This window comes from Gouania willdenowi, chromosome 7 (assembly GCF_900634775.1).
Source record: "Gouania willdenowi chromosome 7, fGouWil2.1, whole genome shotgun sequence".
In the NCBI taxonomy this organism is placed as follows: Eukaryota; Metazoa; Chordata; class Actinopteri; order Blenniiformes; family Gobiesocidae; genus Gouania; species Gouania willdenowi.
In genome coordinates, this window is record NC_041050.1 from 30457607 (window position 1) to 30472490 (window position 14884).

The window sequence follows — 14884 nt, forward strand, 5'->3', positions numbered from 1 at the left end:
GCAGCCGGGGGGCCATACACCCTCGGGCTAATTTTGTGAGTCTGTCCTAATATTGTTGGTCAACTCACTTATAGTCTTGATCATCTTCCTTCTCTTGGATACCCTCCAGCTACATTTGTCTGACCTGAAGGACATCGATCAATCAATCAATCTTTATTTATAAAAAGTGCTTTTTATACAATAAAATGCAGCTCAAAGTGCTTTTACAAAGTTAAAAATAAAAATAAACAAAACATCCACCCCATACAAACCCTGTCCACCGCACACAGACACAGGTTAAAATAAGGTCAATGGGACATGGCTAAGTGCAGAGGATCTAGGTAAGGAGACATCACAAGGAGCCGTCTGCACCAGGAGCAGGACACAGACTATGGGCACAGGGTGACGAGACAGAGCCGCCAGCACAGCTAAATAGCAAAACCCATTTACCAACACAGACAGAACCACTGCAGCCACGGCCCCTCACAGCCCGTAGTGCAGAGGGCTCCCTCCGAGGAAATACTGGGATAGTAATACTAAAACATAAAATAACATACAAGAACAATCCTAAAACTATAAAAACATCATAAAAGATAATAATCCTAAAACTATAAAAACATCATAAAATATAACAAAACCTAAAACTATAAAAGCAAAAAAGACAACAATCCTAAAATGAAAAAATAATTCGTTGAAAGCTAATTTGAAAAGGTGGGTCTTGAGCCTGTTCTTAAAAACATGAACGTTCTCTGCAGCACTGAGGTTCTCTGGCAAACTGTTCCACAGACGGGGCCGTAAAACTGGAACGACGCCGCACTGTGTGTGCGTGTCCTGACTTTGGGGATTATTAAAAGACCAGCACTGGAGGACCTCAGGGCTCGGGAAGGCTCATAAAGTAAAAGTAGTTCTGAAGATAAGAGGGCCCAAGACCATTAAGACATTTAAAAACCAGAACGAGAACCTTAAAATGTATCCTGAAACACACGGGGAGCCAATGCAGCGATTTTAAAATTGGTCTAATGTTCCCTCCTCCTGGTCTTCATCGGCACATGTGCAACTGAATTCTGTAATTGTTATGAACTTGAAGTAGTCTTTTTGGGAAGACCAGTAAGCAGGGCATTACAGTAATCAATCCAACTAGTGATAAAAACATGCGTGTCCATGTTGGCCTGAGAGCAAATGGGACAGACTCTGGATATGTTCTTCAAATGATAAAAACCTAATTTTGTTATATTTTTAATGTGAGGAATAAAAGTGAGCTCAGAGTCTAAGATAACGCCCAGGTTTTTAACTTGTGTAGAGGGAATCAAAGATGCTGTTCGAAGTTTAGGTAAAATTTTCTCTCTCTGGGCATCAGGACCTAGAACTAAAAGTTCAGTTTTGTCCTGATTGAGCTGGAGAAAGTTTTCTGCCATCCAGGATTTGATATCTAAAATACAGTTAAAAAGATCATCCATTGGACTGGTGTCATCAGGAGACACAGAGATGTACAGCTGTGTATCGTCAGCGTAAGTGTGGAACTCCATGTCTCCTAATGACATCACCAAGAGGGAGCATATACAGATTAAATAAAACAGGGCCTAAAGTTGATCCCTGAGGCACACCACATATTATGTCATGGACTTTAGAGGAAAACATATCCAAACTTACCATAAAAGTCCTGTCTGTGAGGTATGATAAAAACCATTTGTGAACAGCACCAGAGAGGCACACCAGGTGCTTCAGTCTGATTAAAAGAATGGTGTGGTCTACTGTGTCGAAAGCGGCACTAAGGTCCAGTAGAACCAACACTGTTTGTCTTTTGTTATTATTTTAGTAAGAAGTAAGAATTCCTTGTGTTTCTTATGGCTTTGTTATACGATTTTAACTGATCACAGAGGATTTGTTGGTTAACTGTTGTTTTGTTATTTCTCCACCTTCTTTCTGCCACCCTGCATCTTCTTTTTAGCCTGTTCAGTTCCTCAATTTTCCATTGTGTTTGACATTTTTTATGAATCTTTTTTGTTGCAAGTGGGGCCACAGAATCAAGACAGGACTGAAGTTTACTGTTAAAGTCATCCACAGTAAAATTACAGGGGAGAGGTAAAACAGGCAGTGCATATTTGTTTAGTACCTCCTTAAAGTTTGCAGCCACTTCAGGTGTGATATAGCGCCTTCTCACTGTTCTGGCTTAGGTCTACCGCTGGATAAAGCTGTTAATATTGAAAAACACAGTAGTGGTCAGAGACAGCCAAGTTAATAACAGAGGACACACACGTGGACAGGCCATGGGTGATGACCAGGTCCAGTGTGTGTCCTCTGTTGTGAGTTGACTGCATGACGTGATGGTAAGAGGGGAGGTGGCACAGCATCCATAACCACCAACGACCTGGATTTTACCCATCACATATGGTAAAAGAGAAGTTAAAATTTGGTGGTGAGGCCTCAACAAGAATAATTGGTGATTTTTGATAAAAGGGCGGAGTCCAAAGATTGTTAAATTTAGCAGTGTTTTTACCTTTTTGTTGCTTGTATTGACTTCTGATGGTGATTAAAATGGGGATGTGTGCAGAGGAGGAGGGACACCGTCAGGCATGGGATGGTAGCAGGGCTGGACAGCGTACCCCATGTTGGAGACCAATACTCGGCTGCCCAGCCTACTCGGGTGGATCCTATCCTGTACGTAAAAAGAGGATCTATTCCAAAAGAGGTTAAAAATGTAAACCATGTAAACCTCAGTTCAGGAATTACATTTTCCATGTAAACACGAAGCAGAAAATTTTAATTCCGAATGATTTAATTTGGAATAACTAATTCCGTGGCCATTGTCAATAAAGTCAATGCCATGTAATCTGCAGGAGGATTGGAGCCAGCTGTTCAGACAGGATCTTGCTAAAATGCTCTACTCCATGGCCCAGTGTGGGAAAAGGACAGCTGATGAGTACAGTCTTCTCACTGTTTTTTAAAAGACTGAAGAGGCCGTTATAATCCTTCTTAGTTACCAGTGTCATTAGAGTCCACATGGACAATAATAAGCTTCATGAAGGAGGGGACAAGTGGGAAACCACTTTGTTGGTGTCTGCGAGCTCAGGTGTACTGCAGGAGTGGCTCTCTGGAGGCGTGGTCAGCAGGTTGGAGCTGTTTCTCCGTGGAGCCAGTGTGGAGTCTTGCTCGTCATGCTGAAATCCAACCATGGAGCAAGACACACTGCAAACACGTCCCAAGGCACTCCGCACCCGCGACCCAGTGTGGGCTGATGTTCGAGAAGGAGCAGTCAGAGGTGGGAAGGCATCAGGGTTAAGGATGCTGAATCTGTTCTCCAGTGTTACACCCTCAGGAGGAGAGAAAGGACAACTTCTCCATGCTGGGAGGGTTTTATGTCCAGCAGGTGCTGCCGGGATAGAGTGGATCATACAGGGCCTTAGGTCTATCTCCTAGTAGATACCGGGGGTTATCCACAGTAGCAGGTGCATAAGGAAGACCAAAAGATCCACTAGGAGTATTTGTGGTGATCCTGGATTTAGTATCCATTTCCACATGAATAGTATCTGCTAACTGTGAACTGGTAGCAAGGGCTTGTGTTTGGCCGATGAGGATTCACTCCAACTCACGTTCATACTCCTGAATTTTATGCAATGTGGAAATCCTGGCTTCAAGCTCTGACACTTTTTGGCTATGGTTAATACAGCTTTCACAGGAAAATAGAGGAGAGTGAGGACCAATGTTCAGCTTCTTGGCCTGTAGCCTGACCTGGTGGTGGTAGCTGCTGTTGTAGCCTGGTGGTGGTAGTTGTAGCTACTGCTGTAGCCTGGTGGTGGTAGTTACTGCTGTAGCCTGGTGGTGGTGGTAGTTACTGCTGTAGCCTGGCCTGGTGGTGGTAGTTACTGCTGTAGCCTGGTGGTGGTGGTGGTAGTTACTGCTGTAGCCTGGTGGTGGTGGTAGTTACTGCTGTAGCCTGGTGGTGGTGGTAGTTACTGCTGTAGCCTGGTGGTGGTGGTAGTTACTGCTGTAGCCTGGTGGTGGTGGTAGTTACTGTTGTAGTCTGGTGGTGGTGGTAGTAGTTACTGCTGTAGCCTGGTGGTGGTGGTGGTAGTTACTGCTGTAGCCTGGTGGTGGTGGTAGTTACTGCTGTAGCCTGGTGGTGGTGGTAGTTACTGCTGTAGCCTGGTGGTGGTGGTAGTTACTGCTGTAGCCTGGTGGTGGTGGTAGTTACTGCTGTAGCCTGGTGGTGGTGGTAGTTACTGCTTTAGCCTGGTGGTGGTGGTAGTTACTGCTGTAGCCTGGTGGTGGTGGTAGTTACTGCTGTAGCCTGGTGGTGGTGGTAGTTACTGCTGTAGCCTGGTGGTGGTGGTAGTTACTGCTGTAGCCTGGGGGTGGTGGTAGTTACTGCTGTAGCCTGGTGGTGGTGGTAGTTACTGCTGTAGCCTGGTGGTGGTGGTAGTTACTGCTGTAGCCTGGTGGTGGTGGTAGTTACTGCTGTAGCCTGGTGGTGGTGGTGGTAGTTACTGCTGTAGCCTGGTGGTGTGGTAGTTACTGCTGTAGCCTGGTGGTGGTGGTTGCTGCTGTAGCCTGGTGGTGGTGGTAGTTACTGCTGTAGCCTGGTGGTGGTGGTAGTTACTGCTGTAGCCTGGTGGTGGTGGTAGTTACTGCTGTAGCCTAGTGGTGGTGGTAGTTACTGCTGTAGCCTGGTGGTGGTGGTAGTTACTGCTGTAGCCTGGTGGTGGTGGTAGTTACTGCTGTAGCCTGGTGGTGGTAGTTACTGCTGTAGCCTGGTGGTGGTAGTTACTGCTGTAGCCTGGTGGTGGTAGCAGCATCCCAGTTGAATATCCTGGTGTTGTGGATCAGTGAGTCAATGTCTCACTCATTCTAAGCTTACAGCTTGAAGACATCCAGCAAAGATGACTGAGAGTTGCTCCATTTCAGAATTGGTAATTTACAGAATGTGTTGTTGATGATCTGATTGAGGAGGATGAGGCCTATTCAGAACAACAGTGCGAACAGTGCGTCTCCTTGGCATACATTGTACTTGATGTTGATCGTTCCCATGGAATTCTTCATGAAGGCAGTTAGTGTCCTGTTAATCTTGTTCAAGTCCAGACATTCATCCATGTTTGCCGCATTGAGTCAAAGGCATTCTTGTAGTCAATCCAGGTGGTGAACAGGTCGGTCCTCCTATACGCTTGCCAGGGTTGGGGTTAATTACATTTTCTCATCTCTTGGTTATCTTCTTAAGCTTCCTTATCCATGAAAACATAGGTTTTAATATTTTTAGTCTTGGCATCAGCACAAAAATCTTTACAAAGAAAATATGCATCTGTTATTTCAGTGTTTTGTAGACACATCTCAGCAATTTAGCATTAGACCCATTATCTACAGCTAATCCTGACTGGTCTTCATACACACATTGGACAGATCACCAGTCTATTGATGGACTGAAACAGACTTTCTTTTAAAATAATAAGCCTCTCAAAGCTGCACTTCAACCTTCATCTCTCATTGATTTTTTCCCCCAATATTAGCAAGAAAGTAAATTACATTTAAATTTATTATTTAATTAAAGAGTAACTAAACCCCAAAACCATTTTTTTCTGGTGAATACAGAAAAAACTTTTTGTCAAAGTATTTCAATTTGGCATATTTTGTTGTAAAATGTCAGTGACTGTCCCCTATGTGTTGAAACCTGGCTATTACAATTTATTTTTGCTATTGGCTAAATCAAGATCATGTGACGTTTCGGGACCATCTTGCGTCACAAGCACTGTTTGCCCCGCCCCTTTTATAAAAACTATTACCTGTGGGTTCTAAAATCTGTGGTGAGGATTGAGAGAAGTGAGTACAGACGTATGTTGAGTAATGAGTAGCCAGTTAACATAGAGAATAGACTTCATTGGAGATTTTATAGTATAGACTTGGCGGTTCTTAACTGCTCTAGGAGCCCCGCTCATAATAAAGGCATTTTTAAAAAAATTCCCTCCAAGTGACAGGTCAGGAGAAAGCAGGGGTTTAGTTACTCTTTAATAAAGGATATTATTTATCTTTATTTAATAAAGGCCTACTTGAAGTATACTGACGGGATACATATGGACATTTCAAATGTTTCCAATGTGGTTAAAATAAAATTCAAAAGTTGGTTTGAAATGTCAAAGATTCTCTTTTCCAGTTTGTTCTCGCTCATTTTGCAGTAAACAAAGCGCCACAAACTCTGACAAAGCTCTTTTTATTCAACATGAGACACATCCAATGACGGAGTAACAGTGGGTTTATTCATCAAGTAAGACATGTAGTAAGAAGTTATTACACCACTGACCAGATTCAGGACGTCTTTGCGGCAGCTCGACGATGCATAGTTAACTTGCTGAGGTATACATTGTGGGGGGGCCTTGAGTAGGTTTTCCTTCTTTTATATGAAGACTCCTAATTATGTAACCTCACAAGTACATTTGATATTTTGTGCTTAGGACAACTCAGAAAGTTTGAATCAGACGCCATTGGTAGCAACACAAATAGAAAATCTGAGTGAATATTCAAACAGGAAATGACAGGTGTTATTGTCCTTGTCCATTTGCCTGTTGGGACATCTGATCGCCAGGCGATAAGATTGTCTCCGGATGACGTGTGGGAAACAACTAAAGAGAAGAAAAAAGACTAAGCTTTTTCTTCTCTTTACAGTGAAGGATCAAAGTTTGTTCCCTTTGTCAAATAGCACCAATGTTTTGTGAAAAAGGCTAGAAGGTCAGAGATGGGCGTGGTCAGTAGCAAAAAATGGCAATAATCACATGGGTGTCTGACAACGACCTCCAGCTTATGGTTCACAGAGAACCCTTTACTGGGGGTAGTCTGTGGGTCACCAGTGTGTTTGTCAACCAGCTTAAAGCAAGAAGCTGTGCAGTTTGATCTGAAGATCATGTCAAGAAAATTATTGATGAAACCCTACAAAATATATTAATCTCCTAGTCTGTATGGAGAGAGTAAAAATACAGTGGAGTCGACATTAAAAACAAAAGTTCAATCTTTTGGGATTTTTTTCTCTCTTTTTTACAAAAGTTGGGTTGCACCATAAAAGCCAAACATGACTGTTGTACTAAACATATGCCCACGCACACACACTCCCTCATGAACACACACATCAGGAGATAATAGGGAAAGTGCAAATTGTTCCCGCCCAAATTATCTTGCTTCTTTTACACTGATGCTGTCAAGTATGAAAGGCTCCATCCAGGTTTTTGTTTATCTACTGAATACCTTCTCATTGACACATGAACATCAGCGACCCTGAAGGTGACCTGTAGAGTACGGTTTACAGAAATGTTCTCCCATATCCTACAGAATTTTTTTCTTCTTCAAATCACAGGTTGTTTGTGAACGACCCTGTTTTTCTTTTCAGTGTTACAGACATTCAGAAGTGACTGGCTTTAATAAATGTGGTAATGTTTGAACACAAAAAAAAATCATGACTAGAAAGTAAAAAATAAATGAAGACATCCCCTCTTCTAAAAAATAAAAGCTATGACATGGTGTCTGATTTCTTATAACTCAAAGTACAAAAGCTCCACAGGTTTGATAAGGCAACGTTCTCCCCATGGTTTTAAGATACTGTTCTAGTGATTCATTAGATTATATGTAGAAACTAAGATAAAAGGCACTGACCTGCCTTCTGATGGCTCAGCAAATAGTACGTGAGGTGACGTGATATTCTATATCAGGTGTGTGAGAGTCAGTAGCTTCCAGCGAGAGCTCAGCACAACATTTTCTGTGCTTTTTTTTTTTTTTTCCTATTGCCATAACAGGGACTACATCCATCTTAGATATCTATTAATCCATTAACCCTGATCAGGTCCAAGAGCACGCAAGACAACACGGACACAGAAATAACACACAGAAACGATCACACGGATGCTTTCAGCGAGTAAAATGTAAATGGTGCTCAGATCGAAATCATATCGCTTCAAACAGGACAGTTTTTCAGATATTTAAAAACTAAAATATCCAAGCAGCAACAGCAAGCTTAGGTATTTGACTCTATAAGTTCTAAATGACTTATTTTACATTATTTTACCAAAGCGATGTTATTTAAATTGTGAAATAAGAGTATATACCTGCTATTAGTGGTTTTGATTTTTCAAATTTTGGTTTGAGTAACAATGGTAAAACTGTTCAACCCTTATGTGTTCACTGATGCTGTAAACCTGCCACACCACAGCCATAAACAGCAGCTAGGCTTCTATTCCTGTACAGTATAAATAACCTTCAGATCCACTAAATGAGGGTCAGTGGTTCTATTCGTGACACTGACTGTAGATCTGAACACCAGATACAGCTTCAAACCTTCTCCTTTGCCAGCACTGACATGGACACAGATCTCACAGATTCCCACTCAAAATTAAAACAAAGTCTCTGCACTTCTGGAATTCAAAAAGCTAATCTGTCTCTCACCAAATCACTGTGAAATTGCTTTCTTTTAGGACGTTTGGTCTTGTGTGAATGCCGACACTTCATCTGGTGGCAGACGGTGTGTGAAGCAGGTGGAGCGACACCGTGTGGGGATTGGCTGCTGCTGTTGGCACTTTTTAATACTGATGTGGATTTGCTCTTGTGAAAGCAGCAGGCGTGTGTCCCCCTCAGGTACTGTAGGTGAGACACGAGATTGACTTAAAGTGCAACGAGGGGAGAAGTCGGTGCCAGAGCAGCGACACTTCACTTAGAATCGAAATGGTTTAAAACAACAGAGCATGCGTGGATGAAAGATTCAAAATAAAAATGAGGAATGACAGTAAAAATATAGATGGGATGGATGAGGAAGATGTGGGATGCACAGAGAGATGGAGGATATTTCTTGGCCCACAGCAGCAGAAGTCACTGTGAAGCACATCGTCTGCAGTCCTAAATGTCTGAGCTTTGAAACATGTGCACATCCTGGGTCCTCTGCCCTTCTGTCTGTTCTCGGAGTCTGACTCAGACTTGTGCAGCGTTCACATGTTGTAGGCCACGTAGATCGGGTCCAGCTGGTCGGCCAAGAACGAGTCTCGCAGGTGCATCCTCTGTTTCTCTCCTCTAGAGTTGATGGGGATCACCCCGGGGTCCACGATCACCACCACCCCAACGATGAGGTGGTGCTCCTCCAAAACCACGTTGGTGACGAGTGGCACCAAGTCTAAGGCCTCCTGCTCAGAGCCGCCGAGCTCCGCCACCACCACGAGGAGGTTGGTCCATGTGAAGACGGCGCTGAGGATTCAGAAGTGCATTCAGAGCCCAGAACGAGTCACTATACGTGAACATGTAACTAGGGGTGTCCCGATTCGATATCAATATCTGTCCGATATTAGCCTGAAAACGAATGTCGAATTCAAATTTCCCTGATTCTCCGATATTTTTTTCTTATTCTTTTTCCCCCCAATTCATTTTTTATTTATTTCATTCAATTGTAGAATACTGTAGATATTATGTTGAATGTTAAATGTCTGTAACCAATTGGTTAATAATAAATAGGTCAGTTTTTCTCATACCTAATGTTGCAGACTATTATTCTCTGTTTGAGTAACATCAGTTGATCAAGCCTTTTCTATCATTCCACTCTACAAAATAAGTATTTATTATTTATTTATTAAAAAAAGAAGAAAAAAAAGAAAAAAGTATGTATGATTCATGCTGATATCGGATCAATATCGGTATTGGCCGATGCGCAACACAGCAATATTGGTATATCAGAAATTAAAAAGTTGTATCGGGACATCCCTACATGTAACAGGGAAGAAACTCACCTCTCTGCAATGCTGCGGTGTGCACGGGACACGGACGTCTCAATGTCGATTGGGTGATAACGCAGTCCCCTCAACTCTAACGTTTCATCCAGGGAGCCCACAACAAACAAAGCATCATGGCGGTCTGTGGCACAGAAAGCAAACAGGTGAAATCATTATTTTGACAATCAGGTTAGGAAAAATAAACACAAGTTAGATGAGTTTATGACTTTAAGACTTCTTAATTCACTCAGGGCCATTGATGAGATAACTCGTCATTTGCGTTTTTTCACGGGGATTACTAGAAAACACCTTGGCGGAGGTCCCTCATCAATATCTAAGCTGTGGGGTGTTGTAGTGACCAACTGTGCCCTGAAAATGGCAGCAGTACACCTTTAGATGAGAGATTAGCCACTGATGCTACCCAGCAAAGGAGGAAGAAGCAGGAACGAGTGAGATTATGGCATTATGAAGTGATATTGTGACGTATCCAGCAGCTCACAGCTCCACATACTAACACAGAACATGTGTGGACACGAGTAGATTACTGATAATGTTGCGACGGTGAGATAAAACCAAATACCCCCAGCCTGTGAGCCAGATAGCAAAATAATAGGTGACATGTAGGAGGTAGCAGCGCACCTTTGGATGAGGGATCATCCATGCTCAGCAGAGCTCAGAGGGAGAGGAGGAAAGGCGTTTACGAGACAGAAAATGAGGCTATGTACGAGAGTTGACGTTCCCAGCAGCGCATACTCAACCAGAGCATGTGTGTAACTCATGGATAGTGTGGCGATGGTGAGATAAAACGATAAAAAAAAAAAAAAAAAAAAGCGGGGAACGCAGTGACACTCTGCATGTCTGGGAGGAAGAGAAAGTTACATGTGTGCAGACTGACGGGAGAGAAACTTGGAGGAATGCCAAAATACAGTAAGAAATCCATTCAACTCTGACCCAGATAGTAAAATAATAATAATTTTGCCATCAAAAGCCTGGTCTCAGTGTTTTTTTATTTGTTTTATATACAGTAAGGAAACAATGTTCAGATGTTAGAGTTGTCACTAAAGCAAAAAAAAAAAAAAAAAGCTTTAAAGTCATTGACAGGGTTTTATTTTTAGAAAAAGGCTGTTTTCTCAGCTTTTTGCTCTGAAACTGAAGATTTGTGTAAAACTTGCTCTATCCAACAGCTGATTACAAAAGAACGAAATGAGCCAGAAACAAATTCTTTTTTTTAATGAAAGTAGAAAATATTCTGTGGGTCTTTAAAATCAGTCAAAATGCCCCAAAATGGCTGGCACTGGGGGGGGTAGAAAATCTGAAAATGGCTGGCACTGAATGAGTTAAATTCAGACATTTATTCATTAAAACCTGAGAATACACTTGTGGGAAATGTTCCCTTTGGAACAGAGTACAGCATCATTGCACTTTCCTCTGTCATTGGGATTTCAATAAAGGTATGTACACTATGTGGTGTCAAAACTGGCACAGAACATAATGAATATTGATACACTAGTAGAAAACCTCTCAGCATTCCAGCCTTATCTTCAAGTGTCAACCATTCCAGCATTCCAGAAAATGCAGCCAAGCAGGGCCATTGAATACATAAAGGTTGGGATACATTGTGCAATTTTTTCAATAGTTGTACTCAGGTCCAGCTCAAGTTGTGCGACTCAATTGCAGAGTCCAAATGTGCGAAGCTCACAATTCATGTTCTCACACTGTACGGGTCGACAGTCTGAGAGGATCTGAATGCTCACACTGTACCTCCATACAAGACACGTCAGGGTCTTGTTTCCGGAAATTCAACGTACAAATTAGAAGAAGAAGAACTCTGAAGCAACGCCATTAAAACAGAAGAACCCGGAAGTGGAGAGACACTCGCAAATCTCAGCAAAAAAAGCTTTAAAAAGAAAAGGCGGCGATGAGATAGACTAGGAACTGGACGGGGGCAGTACGATCCTTCAATTCTACAGCGGTCTTACGGTGTTTGCGCATGAGCAGTGTGAGAGTTAAAAGTAAGCCGGTCTGTGGCACTGCTTCAACAGTGTGGTACCCTCATGAGGAGCGACTGGATTTCAAACATGTTTGATTTGCTTTCGATTGCTGATTGAGAGCTGGTTGTGAGGTGTTAATCGCTTCTCGTGACCCCATGTATACTATACAATATAAGACAAGCTTTACACTAAGCTGCATTTTAGTCAAAAGACTATGACTAAAACTACACAATTTTGCTGTCAACCACACAAATTTGCTGTCAAAATTAACATTGGTTCCAGGGGCCCTGCCCCATAACCAAGGCACTGAATATTCCCGCCTCGACGTGGTGTTAAGTTACCCCCACTTTCCACTGAATGAGTAACTGCTGCATAACAGCAACAGAGCTAATACGTTTCCATTAAAGTAAATGTGTCAATTTCCATGCGGTCCATCACTGCTGATTAAGGACTCAGTCATGCTGCAGCCCTTCGAAACAGATACGTAGACCTTCTATTTTTGTTGGAAGCCCGAGTAACAACGCATAAATTCAGCAAAGATAGGCTCATGTGGGACAGGAAGTAGTGCACAGACAGAATAAAACATCTGGTTTATTTTCAAAATAAAATATTGTTTGCTCCTTTTCAGGGTGGCGGTGGGTCTGCCGGTGCCTATATCCAGCTTTCTTCATGTGCTATGCGGGGGTACACCCAGGACAGGGCGGCAGTAGATCGTATTTCACATATGAACATTGCACTTATCCATGGTTGTATCACAATAATCTCCACAAAAGCAAAAGATCTACAGGGCAGGATCGAGTCGATTTCCTTCTGCTCCTCTCGGAGGACACAATTAACTGTTTGTATGGCTTTGTGGTTCTCTTTGTCTTAACTAAAACTCACTATATCACAAGATTACGCATTATTAAGGCAACAGATACGTTTCATAGACTGAGGTGGTGGGGATTGACAGAAGGCGAAGCACGGAGCAGTTATGCAGCAGGGACATTACTTTACAATACTTACGCAAACCAGTATCGGAAATTAGCAAGAGCTACGGGCCATTTGGCTCTCAATTTAGCCAAAAACCTTGTTCCAAGTTTTTTGTCAACTTATTCTTCGCTCCGCCAATGGTTGGGGAGAGTTTTCCATGGCCTCCAATCATTTTAAAAATGTCCACAATTTTTAGACTACGGGCCATACCCCGCTCTAATCACACAAATTAACTGTAAGATCCGCTTCAATTGAATCTCTCCTCACCTCCACTGGCGTCCAGCAGCTCCGTTCTCTTAATGAAACCAAGGTATCCTGTCCTGGCCCACAGAGTCTGAGGCTCACCAAAGCTCAGTCTGGTGTTGAAATGATCAGCCTGTAGGCTCTCCTCTCCATAGATGGTGTAGTAGCCGCTGGCGCTGTGAGGACTGTGCACCCAGATCTGCACCATCACATGAGGGAAGTGAGAAGTCAAAATAAAAAAAGGGTAAACAATGATCCTCTAAGCTCACTCACCTCCCCAAGATGCGAGTCTCCCAGAGGTCCTCTAGTCTCTGGGTTAACGATGATGACTCTGACACCAGGTAAGATCTGTTAAAAGAATATGAGGAGAATAAACACAGCAAGTTTGCTGAAACCTGTCACTAAATTGCGATGTTACAGGATACTTACAGTGCCAGACTCCATGAGAGGAAGACTTTGCGGCGCACCTCGTTCCACCAGCCTCACTCTAACAGATGAAAAGGATAAACCACTATCAATCACTGATTTATCATATGAACACTAAGAATTTCATCGTCATTGATTCATTGTGTCTACCGGTCATGACGTAGGGACTTCATGTCAACATAGACTGTGGAAGGGTCTGGTCCAGCAGTGCCCTGGTCATACAAAGGGAGGAAAACAATCAGTCAGACCGCTTCAAACCCAAAATAAAACCTTTACCAAAGAATAAAAACGATCTTCACACAATTAAGTAGCAATAAATAATTTCTAATTCATTGAAACTGATTTAAAAGTGTGTAAGTTGTCAGAAACCGACCTGCATGCCGATGGCCAGGTTGACTCGGGATCCGAAGGCGGTGCTGACGGCGCGCGACGACAGGCCGATGTCTTTGAAGAGTTTGGAGAAAGACTGTGTGAGAGCGAGACGAGGACGTTCCTCAGCTATGACCACGCAGCTCCGCACACACGACAGGTTCAGACCCCGCGCCTGAGGGAACACACACCACATTATTATACTCACAAATTACAATAAAGATGGTTCACAGAAATAAAACAAATAGATTATTCTGACTAATTTTTGGACCACTACTAATGGCGTTTACAAGGTGACTCGACGCTGGTGGGAGAGTAAGAGCTCTCTCACTATTTAACATTTTTGAGTGCCAATCTTAAGTGATTGGCTGGTGGACTGTAACCAGACTGGCTCTTCACAGGAATGGCATCAGGGCTTTAAATTAGCACCCGCCAACCGCAGGTAAAAAATTAACTTTGGCGGGTAACATTGTAGCGTTACTAGTCATTTGTCTGGTGAAGAATGAAACAAATACCACTGCGTCTGTTTGAATTGGCAGGCTGCAGAAACAATATTTTGGGCTGTTTTCTGCCAAGAAATTTGAGGGTTTTTGTCTGTGTTTAGACTTTAAAAAGTAATGTGTATCTGGCAACCCTGCTGGTTGTACTAATCCTACATTTCCCATGAACAATATGTTGTCATACAACAACTGGCTACGTGCTTACGTTAGCATGACTGTTATGGTTCATTATCGGAGGAGTCAGACGGAATGATGATGTAAAATTAGTTAGGCACAAACAAACAAACGTGGAATAATTATCGAGTGTTGAAAAACCTAAACCTGCAAAAAAGGAAAGCTGCTGCCGACACAGGGGAAAATTAAGACAAAAGGATCTGAAAACAAATTAGAACTTGATTACTTCTATTTTTTCTAACTTGACAACAATGTTCCTGGGATCCAATTTTCATCTGAGTTAAATTTGTTTATTAAGTTATGAGAATATAAATGTTTACTTCCCCGACACACTCAAAGTTCCATATTGCACTTTTTAGGCATTGTTACAATATTGTTTTAAAATGAAATTTAATATTATTACTATTTTAATGTATTTATGCAATCAACTAAATAACAAACTGTTTTAAAAAAACATGAATGCTTAAATCTATTCTGTGGCACTGATAATGTAGTTTATTTTTGCTGGGAA

At 42.3% G+C, this 14884-nt stretch overlaps 1 protein-coding gene across 4 annotated transcripts in view; it reads right to left on the reverse strand.

Moving 5' to 3' along the window:
• Positions 1–6159: 6159 nt before the first annotated feature.
• Positions 6160–14884, reverse strand: part of dip2ba (disco-interacting protein 2 homolog Ba) — a 69009-nt gene continuing 60284 nt past the window's right edge. For all 4 annotated transcript variants that reach the window (XM_028452004.1, XM_028452007.1, XM_028452005.1 and 1 more), the window contains 7 exons: positions 13704–13874; positions 13481–13542; positions 13334–13391; positions 13178–13252; positions 12929–13103; positions 9717–9840; positions 6160–9180 (listed from right to left, as the gene is read on the reverse strand). In XM_028452004.1, coding sequence (XP_028307805.1) covers positions 8928–9180; positions 9717–9840; positions 12929–13103; positions 13178–13252; positions 13334–13391; positions 13481–13542; positions 13704–13874 — 918 coding nt within the window. In that variant the 3' untranslated portion in view covers positions 6160–8927. The remainder of the gene's footprint in view (positions 9181–9716; positions 9841–12928; positions 13104–13177; positions 13253–13333; positions 13392–13480; positions 13543–13703; positions 13875–14884) is intronic.